The sequence below is a fragment of the Dicentrarchus labrax genome, unplaced genomic scaffold, assembly GCF_905237075.1.
Source record: "Dicentrarchus labrax unplaced genomic scaffold, dlabrax2021, whole genome shotgun sequence".
In the NCBI taxonomy this organism is placed as follows: domain Eukaryota; kingdom Metazoa; phylum Chordata; class Actinopteri; family Moronidae; genus Dicentrarchus; species Dicentrarchus labrax.
This window is the reverse complement of record NW_026136708.1, coordinates 23,118,795-23,136,276: the sequence shown is the minus strand read 5'-3', so window position 1 is coordinate 23,136,276 and position 17,482 is coordinate 23,118,795. Positions and strand designations below refer to the sequence as shown.

The following is a 17,482-nucleotide window of genomic DNA, read 5'->3' as shown; positions in this document are numbered from 1 at the left end:
GACCCATACCCGAAACCCCACAGGAAGTCGGCCATTTTGATTTTGATTTTCACTTTCAGCAAACCTTTCACGTTGTATTTGAACAAACTCCTCCTAGGGAATTTATCGATCTACTTCAAAATTGGTCAGTACAGTCAAAAAATGGTGCTGATTAAAAGTTGTGCTATTTGTGCTTGTACGTTGAACGGCGTGTCTGTGGCGTGAGATCAAAGTTGGCCACTCTGAATTCTGTGGTCGTACAAACTGATTGAAAAGTTGTGCTATTTGTGACTGTACATTAAACCGCGTGCCAGTGACAACTTGTTGATTTCAGCAGATTCGCCACAAAATAGTACTCATAACTTCAGTGTGCAATGTCCAATGGCCCCGCTCAACGCTGCTTGCAGCTTTAATTAATTTTGTTATTAATATAATCATTTTGTCCTCTGAGCAGCAGCTGGCCGACTCTCTGGAGCGCCTGAGGAGTCAAACGAAGGAGCTGAAGGAGGCGCACTCTCAGAGGAAGCTGGCCCTGCAGGAGTTCTCGGACCTGTCTGAGAGGATGGCTGACCTCCGCTCCTCCAAACAGCGTCTGTCCCGCCAGCTCCGGGACAAAGAGGAGGAGATGGACGCCCTCCTCCAGAAGATGGACGCCATGAGACAGGAGATCAGAAAGACAGAGAAGAACCGCAAGGAGGTAAGACTGTCCTGAAGTATAAAGACCAGGAGATGCAGTTGAAAGCTCCAGAAAATACTGTTCAAATAAAGACGGTCTTAACTCAAAAGTCCTCTAACTGTTTGTTTTCAGAGCTTTCAACCACAGCTCAGTCTTTGCTCATTGATATACAGGGAGGAAGACCATGAGCTGTGGCTGAAAGCTCTACAGAAGCATGCCCATGAGTGGCCCTTGAGTTATTTTTCTAAACTTAATGAAATCTGCTCAATATGAAGTATTGGTGACCAAAGTCATCCTCACTCAAGTTCTACTTACCGTCTTCCTTCTGAGCTTTCAACCACGTCTCATGGATTGGTAGGAAGACCTTGAGTCAGGATTGTTTGTTTGATCAGAAATAATAATGAAACCGTTAAAATGTCAGTTTTTAACAGGACGAGATTGTTGAAGTCTCATTAATCCTCAGTGTTAACCAGTGATGGGAATAACGGCGTTACTTTTTTCAGTAACAAGTAATCTAATTGATTACTCTTCCCATCTTAAAGTATTATTTTTTGGGCCTTTTATGTCTTGATTTGACAGAGAGAGAGACAGGAAAGGGAGACAGAGAGAGAGAGGGGATGACATGCAGCAAAGGGCCGCAGGTCGGATTCGAACCCAGGCCGTTGCGTATATGGGTTGCCAGCTTTACCGACTGACCTAACCGGGCACCCACTCTTCCCATCTTAATAACGCCGTTACCGTTACTGCCAAAAAAGGCAGTGCATTACCATAAGCTGTTTTTTTCATCAGACTAACTAGATCTCTGAGCCGAGAGGCAACTGTTCTTCCTTGGTTAGTGGGCAGTGCACGAGACAAGCACATAAATGCTGACGATTGGCTGAGGTTGAGTAAAATTTCATGGTAAGCCAATCAGAGGTAGAGTTGGGCGGGTGTTCGAAAGCACGCATAGTCCGACACACAACGAACAACACAAGCTAGTGAGTCAACGAGAGACAGGTATGGCGAGCCCAAATAATCCAAAAGTAGCCTTCTCTAAATGGAACTATTTGTTAATTATTTTTGGTATAGTGCTTAACAAGCATAATTAAATTTTTCCTAGTTGTGGCCTGTTGAGGGGCAATAAATATCTAAAGTTCCAAAACATTTATTGATCCACTATATAAACATAATATCTACATACATGGCGTTTGATTGGAGTCTAGTCTCACTTTGTCCCACAGCAACATTAAAATAGTTTAGATTTGTGTACATTGTTTCTGTTAATAATGTAATGTATTAAGTGTCCATTTCATTATAATATTCAGATTTATCATAAATAATTGACCATGCACATGTATTTTAAGTTCCGTTAAAAGAGGGGTGGAGGTGGGGTCACATTTGAGCATTTAAAAATTTACTTTAAAGTAACGCAATAGTTACTTTCTGAAGTAACTAGTTACTTTTATAATTTGTAACTTAGTAAGCAATTTAGTTACTTTTTGGAAGAAGTAACTAGTAACTGTAACTAATTACTTTTTAAAAGTAACTTGCCCAACACTGGCGTTAACGAGCTGTAGTTCCTCCTGTCGGCCACCAGAAGGCGACAAACACCATCACATATTAAACTGCAGTCAGTGCTGACTCATACAGCAGTATATCCATATATCTATATCTCTATCAATCAGTTCTATATAGACAAACTGCTGTCCATCCTTTACTGTAGCTACTGTTAATTTTATATTTGATATATCTATACTTTATAGTTTATCTTGGATTTTATTTTTAACTCTATTCTTAAGGTTAGGGATTTTAATTTTAGTCTAATGTATGTTTTGTATTTTGTATGCTACTGGATACTTGAATTTCCCTCAGGATAAATAAAGTATCTATCTATCTATATCAGCTCTATATATCAGCTCTATCAATTCAATTCAATTCAATTAAATTCAGTTTTATTTGTATAGCGCCAATTCATAACAGAAGTTATCTCAGGACACTTTTCAAATAGAGCAGGTCTAGACCGAACTCTTTCAAACATTAATTACAGAGACCCAACAGTACCACCATGAGCAAGACCTTGGCAACAAGGGAAAGGAAAAACTGCCTGTTAAAAGGCAGAAACCTAGGACAGATCCTCCGGCTCTAGGTGGGTGGTGGTCTGTCTCGACCAGTTGGGGTGAGAGAGAGACAAACAGACAGACAGACAGGTGCACAGCAACAACAGTATTGGCAATGGCAATCTAGCAGGACCATGGCAGGAGGCTCCACCAGGATCCATGAGAACCTGCGAGACGAGAAAGCACAAGAACTCCGGGGAAGAAGTGAAGTTAGTAACATGCATTAATGGGACATGAATGAGTGCAGAAAGAGAGAGGAAGAGAGGAGCTCAGTGCACCTTGGGAAATCTCCCGATAGTCTAGGCCTATAGCAGCATAACTAAGGGATGGTTCAGGACTCACCTGATCCAGCCCTAACTATAAGCTTTATCAAAGAGGAATGTCTTAAGCCTACTCTTGAATGTGGTGAGGGTGTCTGCCTCCAGAACCACAACTGGAAGCTGGTTCCACAGGAGAGGAGCTTGGTAACTGAAGGCTCTGGCTCCTGTTCTACTTTTAGAGACTATAGGAACCACAAGTAGCCCAGCATTCAGAGAACGTAGTGTTCTAGAGGGGTAATAGGGTACTATGAGCTCTTTAAGATATGAAGGGGCCTGACCATGAAGAGCTTTATAGGTGAGGAGGAGGATTTTAAATTCTATTCTACATTTTACGGGGAGCCAGTGCAGAGAAGCTAGTACAGGAGAGATGTGATCTCTTTTTCTAGTTCCTGTCAGTACTCATGCTGCCCTATCTATCAGCTCTATCAGCTCTATCAATCAGCTCTATCAGCTCTATCAATCAGATTAAAACTGCTTTTATTCTGAATTTAAGATCAGTATTCTGGAAATATATCCCACAATTCACTCTGTTCACTTTGTAATCATGTCAATTACCCCCCGGGGGTAACGCAGACACAATATTATCAGTCTGTTGTAGCGGACAGGAAGTAGGGCAGACCTTCAGAGTAACAGCATTGTGTGTCTCTCAGCTGGAGGCTCAGCTTGACGATGCTAAGGCGGAGGCGTCGAAGGAGAGGAAGCTGAAGGAGCACAGCGAGGTTTACTCCAAACAGCTGGAGACTGAGCTGGAGAGCCTGAAGGTCAGATGTCACACACAAACTCTCTCTCATAGGAATCAGCGGTGGGGTGACTGTGGTTCTGGTTCTGGTCCCAGTCTCAGCAGGGTCGGGGATCATCGGCTGGGGGAGCAGAGTCCCAGCAGGAGCTGTCCCGTCTGAAGGCGGAGCTCGATAAGAAGGTCCTGTTCTACGAAGAGGAGCTGCTGAGGAGAGACTCCACCCACTCCTCCGAGATCAAGAACCTCCGCAAAGACCTGCACGAATCCGAGGGGGCCCAGCTCACCGCCAACAAGGAGCTCCTGCAGCTCCGAGACAAGCTGGACAAGGCCAAGAGGGACAGGTGAGACCTGGACCAACTCAAACTAGCGGCACAGGTGAGTCCTGGACAGGTTAAACTAGAGAGACAACCTGAACCAGGTTTTGTTGTGTCCCTGCAGACAGACGGAGATGGATGAAGCGGTTTCAGCTTTGAAGGAGAAACATGAACGAGAGAAAAACCTACTGACAGAAGAAAACCGCAAACTGAACACTGAAACTGACAAGGTATTACAGGTCCCTGGAGGTCTCGGTCTGGAGGTCTCAGTCTGCTTCTGGAGGTTTTAGACTTGTAGTTCAGGAAGCAGTGTTTGTGTTTCCTGTAAAAACAGGCAGTAGGGTCTAGTCACAGGTAATTGTTTGTCCATCAGAAACTCTGTAAATGACCACTGTACTGTAACGTTATTCCCTGTCGGTCTCGGAGGCTGTGTTCAATCCCGGTTCGGCTGCTGAGCCCAGTTCTGTCGCCCTCTAACAGCAGATACAGTTAGCAGCAGTTTATTAGCGGTAAGCTACTGTAGCTAAAGCTATCTGTCCATCAGGAAACTGTGTAAAGAGTTGAAACTGAACAGCCGGAGGACGTCAGAGGGAAAACCAGGAAATATTTTCTCCATAAAGTCTGATCCAGTTTCACCAAAATCACTGAATACAGTTATAAAGTAGTGCTAACTAGCTAATGTAGCTATAAAGTAGTGCTAACTAGCCAATGTAGCTATAAAGTAGGTCTTTGTATAGTACTCAGTGAGCACATATATTGTCTTTAACGACCCTCAGAAACACTCTAGCCGCTCCAGCGGCGTCGGAAGAGAGAAAGCGGTTGATTGGACGCAGCATTAGTATACGCCCCCGAGTGCAGGATGAGTCATCAAATACTTTAATTATCAGGAAACTCTAAAATATCATTAAGAACACCTGAAAATACCTGAAACAGGACTTCCTGTCCCTGTTGGACAGAAACTGGAGGACAGGAGATTAATCCAGCTTTAGACTAAGACCTTCATTCTTCTGCTGTTAACACAGTCAAACCACCCATTCCTTGTCTATATACTATGTACTGCTGCCGCCACTGCACATGCTCAGTAACTACTCTCCTGCTCCTCAGCTGTGTTCGTTTGTGGACAAACTGACGGCTCAGAATCGTCAGCTGGAGGACGATCTTCAGGACTTGTCGTCTAAGAAGGAAAGCGTAGCTCACTGGGAGGCTCAGATCGCAGAGATCATCCAGTGGTGAGTCTAACCGTTGGAACCTGTGATCCTGAGGCCGATCGGCTGGGGGGCGCTCTTTGTTTAACAACTGTCTATGTGCAGGGTGAGTGATGAGAAGGATGCTCGAGGTTACCTTCAGGCTCTGGCCACCAAGATGACGGAGGAGCTGGAAACACTGCGCAGCTCCAGTCTGGGAACAAGACCTCTGGTAACACACTCAGTAAACACACACACACACACACACACACACACACACACACACACACACACACACACACACACACACAGAACCAGTATGGAACAAGTTCAGGACCCAGTACCAACACCAGTATCCCACAGACCTTAAAAACCCAGAGAACCTGGAACACTCAGAAGCTTCACACAGTGTTACCTGGTAGGTTGTGATATAAAACTAAATGGGCGGCTTTTATTGTGAAAGAGAAGAAGGAAGTGTTGAATGTATTTAGTCCCGCCCACTGTGTATGGTTTCACCTGTTTAGCTGTCGTCCACTGACAGTCAGTCAGTACTGCAACCAGAACACAGACTGACACAGTTGTACTATACAGTAGTCTGTAGTTGTGTCTGTACTGTCTGTGCTTTAGTGTCTGTACTGTGTTTTATTGTCTGTACTGTCTGTGTTTTAGTGTCTGTACTGTCTGTGTTGGTGTGTGTTGATATTTCTTTTAATTTGCTGTCTCAGCCTGAGTCAGGAGTGTCCACGCCCCCTAAGAAGCCCTGGCCTCCTATTGGTGGAGACAGGAGGGTGAGTGTGTCAGTCAATGCTTCCAGCCAATCAGGGATCTTTTTGGATGCGGAAGCTTGCATGGCTATTTGCTTGCATGTCTGTCACTCATAATAAACCAGTGGGCTTCAAGGACTTCCAGGGGACCTTGGTGTAATTCTGGTGGTCCATGAGTAGGATTTTGAAGAAAGTCAGTGATTTTTATGGTGTTACAAGTGAGGGAGTTTCAGGGTCCTCAGAGTCCTTGAAGGAATTCCAGGGTTTTGGAGAATTGCAGTAGTCTTTTGGGGGAACTGAGCGTTGGAAGGGTTTTGCAGGGTTCTTGAGGTAGTTTCATGTAGTTTAAGGACTCCATTTAGGTTCTGGGCACCCTGAAGGACATTTTAGGTTGTATGGATGTTCCAGGGGTCCTTGAAGGATTGCAGTAGTATTTAAGGTCAGTCAGTTGGGAATTTAAGGGGCCCTCAAGGTCAAAAGTGGTCCATGATTAATTCATGGTCTCTAGTCCTCGTGTCAGGAGCAGGGTTTTGAGTTGGATCTAAAGGGCACTGGAGTTGTCCTTGAGGGTGTTCCAGGAGTCCTTGAAGAATGGCAGTAATCAGGGCAAACATGGGTTCAGATGTCCTTTACAGTAATCCAGTTGTGGTGTAGGGGAACTGAGTAGTCCCTGACAGGTCTCAGAGCTGTTGACGAAGAAGATACTTTTAATTTTAATCTTATTACTTACTACTTATAACTATCCTATTGAGAGTATTCCACAGGTCCTAGAGGGAATCCCAGGGGTTCTCAAGCGATTGCAGTATTGTTGATGGCGTTTGAAGGTATAACGTTGTCTGTTCATGGGCTGCTCTGATTGGCTGACTGATCCATCTGTTATCGTCTATGAGGAGTAACCTTCAGTGTAAAGGTGGTTTCAGACAGCAGTGTGGTCGCCACTGGCAACTCAGCGAGCAACAGCGGTGAGTTTAAAAAGTTGAACCATCGTAAACTTTGAATTCTCGCTCTCGTTGTTGCTGCCACTGCGTTTACGCTGAGAGCAATGGCGACTGTGGAGGAAACCCGCTGTCTGAAAGCACCTGAATGGATCCATGTTGTTGCCATGGTTACCTGCTCTGCTGTAGAGCCAGACATCTGTGGTCCTCATTATTGACAATGTCTGTCTCCCAATCCCTCTCCCGTCTCTCTCCCGTCCCCCCTCCAGGACCCCCTGTGGAAGGTGCGTCGCAGTCAGAAGTTGGACATGTCGGCTCGTCTGGAGCTGCAGTCGGCCCTGGACGCTGAGATCAGAGCCAAACAGCTGGTTCAGGAGGAGCTGCGCAAAGTCAAAGCCACTAACATCAACCTGGAGAGGTCAGAGGTCACACAGAGACAAACCATTACCAGTCTGTCTCTCCTTACAGCCTGTCTCTGTCCTTACCTGTCTGTCTATCTGCAGTAAGCTGAAGGAGTCGGAGGAGAGGAGCAGGGAGATGGCGGAGCAGATGGAAAGTCTGAAGAAGGAAATGGAGGAGAGTCGCTTCCGCTCTGACAAAGGTGAGACCAGGTCCTGGAGTCCCTCAGGGTTCAACCAGTGGTCCACTGTTAATCCACAACCTTTACATGAGCCGTCCCCCTTTTCTGTCATTACACACATGAACCTGTTTGTGTCTGCAGGTCTTAAGCTTCCAGACTTCCAGGACTCCATCTTTGAATATTTCAACACGTCTCCTCTGGCTCCTGACCTAACCTTCAGAGTGAGTCTGTGTGTCTGTCTGTGTGTGTGTGTGTGTGTCTGTCTGTCTGTCTGTCTGTCTGTCTGGTTTAGACTTAGACTAGGTTTAACTTTCGTACAATCAAGTACAATCGATATTCGACCAATCACAGATTGAGTCCAGGTCACATGATGATGAGGTCACTCAGGCGTTGTTAGTTTGTTTCTGTCGTTAACATGGAGGCGTCAGTTTGCTCTGCCTCCCCACTGCTTGCGTGCTGCTATCTGTGTATCTTTCTATTCCCAGAGCTTTTAACCATATCCATGGTCTTCCCCAGTGAAACAAACATCCTCAGGCTCTCTGATGAAATGACCACACAGGAAGCCCCACCCAGATATATTCATGAATATCACCTGACGTCACTCACATTCTAACTTGTTTGCCGCCATGTTGAGTACCTGATTTGGCGAGATTGCTAAGTCTGTTGCAAACAGTGTTGGGAGTAACAGCGTTTAAGTATAACGGTGTTACTAACGGCGTTATTTTTTCTGTTACAGAGTAATCTAATTAATTACTTTTCCCATCGTTGCAACGCCGTTACCGTTACTGAGAATGTAAAGTGGCGCGTTACTTGCGTTTCTACAGTTTGGTTGAATGAAGCGAAGCAGTGTCAGGCTTTCTGACAGCCACACATCAGCTGCCAGGAGAGAGCAGGGGTGGTGACAACGTTGGACACTAGGCCTGTAGCGATGCGTCGACGTCTAATTTTTGCGTCAACGCTTCGTCACAGCGCTACACACACACGTGGGAGACCAAAACATTGCAGAATGGAAGACGAAACAACAACAACCTCCTCACAGAATTCCCAATAAAAGCCCCAATAAAAGTCCTAAAAAAACAGCTCGCCCTGAATCATTGAAGGTTTGGGAATACTTCAAAATTTGTCCCAAACGTAAAGGTGTGGTTATTGGCGCTCTTTGCTGTGGTGCTGGTGTGGTATGCCAACTCCATTTGGCAATGTGGGAGCATCTGGGTCGGAGGTGCCCCGTTGTCGCTCGTGGAGGAGACGGTGGCAGGTGGGTGCTGGCGTTGGCTGGGTTGGTTTCATGTTTGTGTGGCTCGGGCTCTGCACACTTCGGTGGTGCTGACCGGCTGTCTTGGCTCTCCGTGCGGTTTGTTCGTGCTGGGCTGGTGGCTAACGTTAACGTTGGCTAACTACTGGCGCCTAGACAGCCGTGTTTAACTAACGTTAGTTATCATCTAATGTTGGCTTGAATGGTAGCTGGCTTAAGGCTGCAGAACACAGCTATCTATAGTAGCTAACGTTGGCTGGCGTGGGCTTTGGCTGCTGGCCTGCCGCAGGCGGGGTGCGCAGAGCGTGGGCTGTGCAGCGCGCTGCACGGGCATGAGATTGATTTGGCCAGCGTTGGAGCTTGTTTTTGTCTCCTTCGCGAGCGGCAAAGAGGTGCCTCCGTTTCAGAGAGAGAACTAAGATGCGTTGGTTAGCCTAGCACCACCAAAGTGCACAGCTGCTAGATCTAGCTAACGGTAGCAAGAAGATTGCAGTAGCTTTTAACGTTAATCGTCCAATTAGTCGTTAGATTAGTCGACGAATCGATAAAATAATCGCCAGATTAATCGTTTAATAAATAATCGTTTACCCCCAGCCCTATTGGACACCAACTGCAAACACTCGTCTGTGCAGTGCTCATTTTGTCTGTGGTGAGTGGATGTAAATATATTGTTAACGCTAGCTGCTCGCTGTCGCTAATCGCCAAATTTAATTAAAGATAACATACGAATCTTTCCAAACAGTATTAATTAAGCAATCAGTGTGAATTGGTTTATATACTGTGTCTAACAGCATGAGTCTAGTGTCAATGTCAGTTTATCGTTTAATAAAAACGTGTTACAATATCTGGTAGAGATTCACATCAGTCGCTAACGTTAGCTGAGGATATTGTTCAAGCTTAGAACCAGTTTAAGATTATAGCCCGAAAACACCACCATCTCTTTTAGTGTGTGTGCTTTTAATGGTTTTAGTGTAAATGAGTTAATGCCATAGCCTCCCCTCTGCTCTCCGTCCTCTAACGTTATTTACCACAGATATTACTCAAGTGCTCCTGAGACTGGTGACATTAGCAAGTGGTTAGCCAATCTTTTCACACTATAACGTTGGCAGCCTAACGATGATATTTTTTGAAAGTAGCGTTTCTTTTCATGTCAGTCGAGGTGCGAAATGTTGTCTTTCGTAGCTATTTACTATATCCATACGAATCCGTAAATCGTAGCCAGCTAGCTAATGCTTGTCAGTACTGTCTATGTCGGTACTCGGTAGGAACTCAAGATGGCGCTAGTAAGCTGGGAAAAGAGCGGATGACGTAAAAGATCACGTGACTGATAGAGGTGGGCGATATATATCGTTTGCGATAATATCGTCATTGTTGTTTTGACGATGTGCAAATTTCCATTATCGAGTATTTAAATTACTTCAACAAAAACAATGAAACGCCCGCAGAAACTCCTCACATCCATTAATACACGGTGCAGCAGCGCTCTCTACAGCATGGCAGGATTCAGTCACATGACTAGTGGGCCTACGTGATCACATGACGTGATCACGTGACCTCTCGCTAGCATCCTCCTTGCAACAGTTTAGCAGCGCGTTGCGATGGTAGAGAGAAAATGCAAACACCTCCAGTCCCTGAAGCTCCCGGTACTTCAGATGATTTAGTGCCGAGACGTGGGTCCTATGGGCTTCAGCGTTCAGAGCGCTAAGCACCTTCAGCGGTAAAAAGATGTCAGCGGAGACGTTTTTTTTTTAGCGCAGCGCTCAGAGCGCTTCAAGTTGAAATCTGTTCAACTTTTAACACCGCTGGCCGTTCGGAAAATAAGTTTTTGAGCTCTCTCAGCGCTGTAAACGCGTTTGGTGGACACAAGTCCAGCTCAGACAATTCTAATCACATTTTAAAGGATATCGACTGATTATCGTTATCGCCAAAATCCCCAAAAAATATTGAGATATTATTTTTTGCCCATATCGCCCACCCCTAGTGATTGATATTCATGAATAGATCAAACCAGCATCATGTCATTCAATTCAATTCAGTTTTATTTGTATAGCGCCAGTTCATAACAGAAGTTATCTCAGGACACTTTTCAAATAGAGCAGGTCTAGACCGAACTCTTTAAAACATTAATTATAGAGACCCAACAGTACCACCATGAGCAAGACCTTGGCGACAAGGGCAAGGAAACACTGCCTGTTAAAAGGTAGAAACCTAGAACAGATCCTTCGACTCTAGGTGGGTGGTCGTCTGTTTCGACCAGTTGGGGTGAGAGAGAGAGAGAGAGAGAGAGAGAGAGAGACAGACAGACAGACAGACAGGTGCACAGCAACAACAGTATTGGCAATGGCAATCTAGCAGGACCATGGCAGGAGGCTCCATCAGGATCGACAAGAACCTGCGAGACGAGAAAGCACAAGAACTCCGGGGAAGAAGTGAAGTTAGTAACATGCATTAATGGAACATGAATGAGTGCAGAAAGAGAGAGGAAGGGAGGAGCTCAGTGCACCATGGGAAATCCCCCGATAGTCTAGGCCTATAGCAGCATAACTAAGGGATGGTTCAGGACTCACCTGATCCAGCCCTATGTTTCCGGTTTGTCGCGCGCCACTGAAAAAAAAAGTGGACACACGGCGCGACCAGGCCAAAATCCTGCCGCGCCAGCGAGATCGACGTCATTTTGACGTCACGTTGTCGCGCAACAGCTCGAGTGCGTCGAGTATACTGGGCGCTTAACAGATACCAGATGTCACTGAGTGCAGGGGGTAGGGCTTATCTTAATGAGATGCAAATGAGCACCATTGTGTTGACTAGGGAGGGGGTAAGAATTTCCTGAGGTGAGAATCGCAAATGTTGTAGGGCTGTTTTCTCCCTAAAGGGTTTTGAGATGTGCATACATTCAAATGGCCACAACTTCTTCAAATGTTATCAGATTCCATGTGTTAGACATCATTGGAAAACTTAAAAATTAGACTTTCAGAATCCGTAAATAACTCAAAATGCCTCTCGGGAGACTTGTTGCTGGTTTTCTCGTGGCTGGTCACATATCCTGCTGGTTGGCTGCATCTTAAATACAACAGCCGTATCAGCTCCACAGCTTCAACAAGGAGGAAGGAGACTAGACTTGTCAATGTTAGGTCTACCGGTACATTATATGACTGTGAACAAGTGCTGTCCTGAATTATCAAACACTCCTGGAAAATGTTCGAATGAGAGTGGGAACCCTAAAAATGAGCCTAACACAGATTAAAATGACTGCTGTTCACATTCAGAACACGTTAATGTTTCTTCTCTCTTTGACCTGCAGACCACAGACATAGACTCCCCCCCCCAGAAAGAGACCACGCCCCCATCACCATCGACCGCCTCCGAACACGAGGTCAGTCTCACACACTGGAGGTCTGTAGGTTGAATGTGTTCCTTTACCTGACCTCAGTCAACCACCTGTTTGTGTCAACAGGAAGTTAAAGTAACATCAGTCCCACCGAGCCCCTGCCCCACATACCAGAGCTCAGCACTGACAACACCAAAGGTACGCTACTGTGTCCCCAGGTTTGACCTTACCTCTGGGGGTTGGGGACCATAAATCAGATATAAACAGTAGAACAAGAATCACTTTAATTTATTCTGTCGTTCACAGCCTAAAGCTCACCAGCTGAGTATCAAGACGTTCTCCAGTCCGACCCAGTGCACCCACTGCACCTCCCTGATGGTGGGACTCATCAGGCAGGGATACGCCTGTGAAGGTACGCAACAACATACACACAGCTTAGTGTTAGCCTCCAGGTAACAGTGGCTCACTGGCTAGCTTGAAGGTAAGATTTTCAGATAGCTTAGAGCTGAATCTTTGAGACAGACAAAACCAACCTGGACCCCCACCACAGACTGCTGCTGGTCGGAGCTTTAAGTCTCCACGAACCAGGAAGCAGAGTGCAGTTTGTGTTTCCTGTAAAAACAGCAGCTAGGGAGGGCCTTGTCACAGTTATTGATTGGTATTTACAGCAGCCAATAGCACTGCTATGCAGGTAGCACTATAAGCTAGTATCAGCGTCTACCTCCAGTGAACACAGCCAGACCCAGGATCAAGATCTCCAAGACAAACAGGGAATGAAGTATCGAGGTGGTTTTCTTGCCGGGTTTGGCCCCATGCATCCCAGTGATGAGTCAGTTAGGTTAGCTGCACGGCTGATAGAGCTAATGGCAGTTAGCGGTTGGCTACTGATCAATCTGTCCATCAGAAACTCTGTAAATGACCTCGGTACTGTAACGTTACTCCCTGCCAGTCTCAGAGGCTGTGTTCAATCCCGGTCCGGCTGCTCAGCCCGGTTCTGTCGCCTGCTAACGGCAGATACAGTTAGCAGCCGTTAATTAGCGCATAGCTAATTGAGGCAACGCTATCTGTCCATCCGGAAGCTCTGTAAAACACAGAGTTGAAGCCGAGTAGCCGGAAGACGTCAGGGTGAAAATCAGGAAATATTTTCTCGATAAAATCTGATCCAGTTTCACCAAAATCACTGAATACAGTTTGAAAGTTAAGCTAGCTAGCTAATGTAGCTATAAAGTAGGTCTTTGTACAGTACTCAGGGAAAACATGGACAGCCCTCAGAAATACTCCGCTCCGGCGGCGTCAGAAGAGAGAAAGCTTTTGAATGGACATAGCATTAATTAGTAGATAGATGTGATACAAACACTGATTATGACTTCATGGGAACTTTGATGTAGAACAAACGGCAATCAATATGACACAAATAATAAAGTAGTCACATTATTAACATTATTTGTTGAACTGACTGTGTTCTTAAACACACTATGATTGTTCTTATAAAGACTGTCTGACTGTCTCTCTTCAGTGTGTTCCTTCATCTGCCACGTTTCCTGTAAAGACCACGCCCCCTTGGTCTGTCCAATTCCAGCAGAGCAGGCCAAGAGGCCGCAGGGCATCGACGTCCAGAGGGGCATCGGCACAGCCTACAAGGGCTACGTCAGGGTAAGTGATGGAGTACGGATGCAGTGGTGATGCAGTAGTTATGCTGTAGTTCCACAGTACTGGATTCACATGTTGCTGTCTTTCTGTCAGATCCCAAAGCCTAGCGGTGTGAAGAAGGGCTGGCAGCGAGCGTACGCCGTGGTCTCCGATTGTAAACTGTTTCTCTACGACGTCCCAGAGGGAAAGTCCACCCAGCCAGGGGTGATGGCTAGTCTGGTGTTGGATCTCAGGTAACTGTCAACCTGTGTGTCAGCTCACAGGGAGTCAGAGGTCTGAGGCAGTCTCAGAAATTCTTGGTTCTGGTTATCATGAGAGGATTTGTGGAGGTCAGGGGAGATTTATGATCATAGGATTTGAGGAGGTTTCAGGTAGTTTTAGGAAAATGTGGATAATTTGAAACAATTTGGATAGTGGTGGGAAGGGTTTGGTATGGTAGGTTTTGGTCTGTTGACATGATTCTAGAAGTTTTAAGAAAGTTACTGTAGTTCCAGAAAGGTTAGGGTACTTCTGAAAAGATCTGGGTAGTTTTGAAGAGTCAGATAGTGTTGAGAGGAGTTGGGTAGTTTTGAGAAGGTTAAAGTGGTTAATGGTTTGGGTTGAGATGGTTTCGACAACGTAGAGATAGGTTTGAGAAGTTTTTGTTGGTCTTTTGAAAAGGTTAGAGAAGCTTTAAGAAAGTGTGGGTAGTTTAGTAGTGACATTGTCACTACTAAACTACCCACTACATTGTCATATGTCGATACTGGAAACATTGTTGTTTGTGTTACAGAGATGAGGAGTTTTCTGTCAGCTCTGTCTTGGCGTCAGATGTGATCCACGCCACCAGGAAGGACATCCCCTGCATCTTCAGGGTAGGGAACCCCGCTCACCACTCACTGTCTGACTTCTGACTGCCTGGATTGCTCATCATCACTTCTTCGTCCTCTGGAGCTGTTGAGTTCACAGGCTCAAGAACAGAGGCTGTATTGTGTGCAGCTCTGGTTGTGTTTGGGTTGGTAAAACAGTCAGTGGTGCTGCTGATACAGCAGTTTGTTAGATGTAGTTTCTTGGGTAAACACACTGACCTCTTCGGCTGTCACCGTCACTCCTAACAGGTGTCCACAGGCCGGTCTGCCCCTCCACACACACCAAGCACTTCTTTGCCTCGGTAGCAGCTAGTCAATTCAGCGGACCCTGCAGTCGCCTTCATTCCTGCTGGGTCTTCTCTCTCCGGAGGGGCAGCCCGCGCAGAGCAGCAGCAGGCCAGACAGGAAGGACTGTGACAGCCGAGTGTGCTTATGGGGGAAACTAAAGCACAGCTCACAACCTGCCAGAGCTACACTACAGGCCAAAAGTTTGGAAGCAAGATCAATTTTGTACAAAAAAAGAGATACCAAAGAAGTTTCATTGGTATACTTTGCAACCAAATAAACATGATTATTGGGTCACTTATCAGAATAAATTTTTACTATTATTATCAGGTATTTGGGGTTTTCATGCTTAGACTTTGCTTTCTTCAAAGTGACCTCCTCTGGCTTTAACAACAACATGGCATATACAGGCATTCGTTCCACAAGTTTTTTAAGGTATGTGCCAGGAATTGCATTCCAAGCTTTCTTAATTTCAGCAATGAGAGACTTCTGATCCGTTGGACGCACTTCTCTGACTGATTGATCCAAATCATCCCACACAAGCTCAGTTGAGGAGACGGAGGGGGCCAAACCATCTTAGAACACCTTCCTCTTCTTTTTTGTCTAGGTAACCCTGACAGAGCTTGGAAGAATGCTTAGGGTCATTATCTTGCTGCAAAACAAACTTTCGACCCACAAGTCTTAGTCCAGATGGAACTGCAGGATGCTGGAGGATGGAGTGGTACTGTTCCTTCTTCATGATACCCTTTACTTCAGACAAATCTCCTACTCTATCACCTGCAAAACATCCCCATACCATGGCACTTCCACCTCCGTGCTTTATTGTGGGTGTTACGCATGGTGCTTTAAGACGTTCACCAGTTTGTCCACGGACATAGACTCTGCAATTTGAACCAAATAGTTAAAACCTGCTTTCCCCGGTCCAGAGAACTTGTTTCCAGTCATCATAGGTACAATTTTTGTCTGCTTTTGCCCATTCATATCACTTTTTCTTGTTCTTTGGATGAAGTAGTGGTTTTTCTCAACGTCTTTTCACAGTTGTCAGAGATATGGGTTTTCAATTCAATTCAATTCAATTTTATTTGTATAGCGCCAATTCATAACAGAAGTTATCTCAGGACACTTTTCAAATAGAGCAGGTCTAGACCGAACTCTTTAAAACATTAATTACAGAGACCCAACAGTACCACCATGAGCACGCACTTGGCGACAAGGGCAAGGAAAAACTGCCTGTTAAAAGGTAGAGATAGGTTAGGGTCATTATCTTGCTGCAAAACAAACTTTCGACCCACAAGTCTTAGTCCAGATGGAACTGCAGAAAGCACAAGAACTCCGGGGAAGAAGTGAAGTTAGTAACATGCATTAATGGAACATGAATGAGTGCAGAAAGAGAGAGGAAGAGAGTAGCTCAGTGCACCATGGGAAATCCCCCGATAGTCTATGCCTATAGCAGCATAACTAAGGGATGGTTCAGGACTCACCTGATCCAGCCCTAACTATAAGCTTTATCAAAGAGGAATGTCTTAAGCCTACTCTTGAATGTGGTGAGGGTGTCTGCCTCCCGAACCACAACTGGAAGCTGGTTCCACAGGAGAGGAGCTTGGTAACTGAAGGCTCTGGCTCCTGTTCTACTTTTAGAGACTGTTGGAACCACAAGTAGCCCAGCATTCAGAGAACGTAGTGTTCTAGTGGGGTAATAGGGTACTATGAGCTCTTTAAGATATGAAGGGGCCTGACCATGAAGAGCTTTATAGGTGAGGAGGAGGATTTTAAATTCTATTCTACATTTTACAGGGAGCCAATGCAGAGAAGCTAGTACAGGAGAGATGTGATCTCTTTTTCTAGTTCCTGTCAGTACTCGTGCTGCAGCGTTCTGAATTAATTGGAGCGTTTTAATGGACTTATTGGGGCAACCTGATAATAAAGAGTTGCAGTAATCCAGCCTTGAAGTAACAAATGCATGGATTAGTTTTTCTGCATCTGTCTGTGATAGTATGTGTCTAATTTTTCTAATATTACGTAAATGAAAGAAGGCAATCCTAGAGGTCTGCTTTATGTGGGAGTTAAATGACAAATCCTGATCAAAGATAACTCCAAGATTCCTGACAGTGGTGCTAGAGGCAAGGCATGTCCTTAAGACATGTTTGTAATTTAGATAATTGATTAATTTCATCGGGCTTGATCGATAGATATAACTGCGTATCATCTGCATAACAGTGAAAGTTAATGGAGTGATTCCTAATAATGTTGCCTAAAGGGAGCATATATAAAGTAAATAGTATTGGTCCAAGTACAGAACCTTGTGGAACTCCATGACTAACTGTAGTATTTATTGAAGATTCATCGTTAACATGTACAAACTGCGAGCGATCTGATAAATATGACTTAAACCAGCTTAGTGTGGTTCCTTTAATGCCAATTTGATGTTCAAGTCCCTGTAAAAGAATATTATGGTCAATGGTGTCAAATGCAGCACTAAGATCTAATAATACAAGTACAGAGACAAGTCCATTGTCAGAAGCAATCAGAAGG

At 45.2% G+C, this 17,482-nt stretch overlaps 2 protein-coding genes across 5 annotated transcripts in view; one reads left to right on the top strand and one right to left on the bottom strand.

The window, feature by feature from the left end:
- Positions 1–17,482, bottom strand: part of LOC127368340 (NACHT, LRR and PYD domains-containing protein 3) — a 78,039-nt gene that overhangs the window by 43,306 nt on the left and 17,251 nt on the right. The window lies entirely within an intron of this gene.
- The window catches only part of cdc42bpb (CDC42 binding protein kinase beta (DMPK-like)), a 46,299-nt gene that overhangs the window by 19,434 nt on the left and 9,383 nt on the right, over positions 1–17,482 (top strand). For 2 of the 4 annotated variants that reach the window (XM_051408967.1, XM_051408970.1), the window contains exons 13-28: positions 434–676; positions 3,722–3,832; positions 3,907–4,151; positions 4,249–4,354; positions 5,229–5,353; positions 5,435–5,540; positions 6,034–6,096; positions 7,277–7,425; positions 7,511–7,608; positions 7,729–7,808; positions 12,141–12,212; positions 12,294–12,365; positions 12,474–12,579; positions 13,684–13,820; positions 13,911–14,050; positions 14,590–14,671. In XM_051408967.1, coding sequence (XP_051264927.1) covers positions 434–676; positions 3,722–3,832; positions 3,907–4,151; positions 4,249–4,354; positions 5,229–5,353; positions 5,435–5,540; positions 6,034–6,096; positions 7,277–7,425; positions 7,511–7,608; positions 7,729–7,808; positions 12,141–12,212; positions 12,294–12,365; positions 12,474–12,579; positions 13,684–13,820; positions 13,911–14,050; positions 14,590–14,671 — 1,935 coding nt within the window. The remainder of the gene's footprint in view (positions 1–433; positions 677–3,721; positions 3,833–3,906; positions 4,152–4,248; positions 4,355–5,228; positions 5,354–5,434; positions 5,541–6,033; positions 6,097–7,276; positions 7,426–7,510; positions 7,609–7,728; positions 7,809–12,140; positions 12,213–12,293; positions 12,366–12,473; positions 12,580–13,683; positions 13,821–13,910; positions 14,051–14,589; positions 14,672–17,482) is intronic. The other 2 variants (XM_051408969.1, XM_051408971.1) reach the window with 1 other exon arrangement.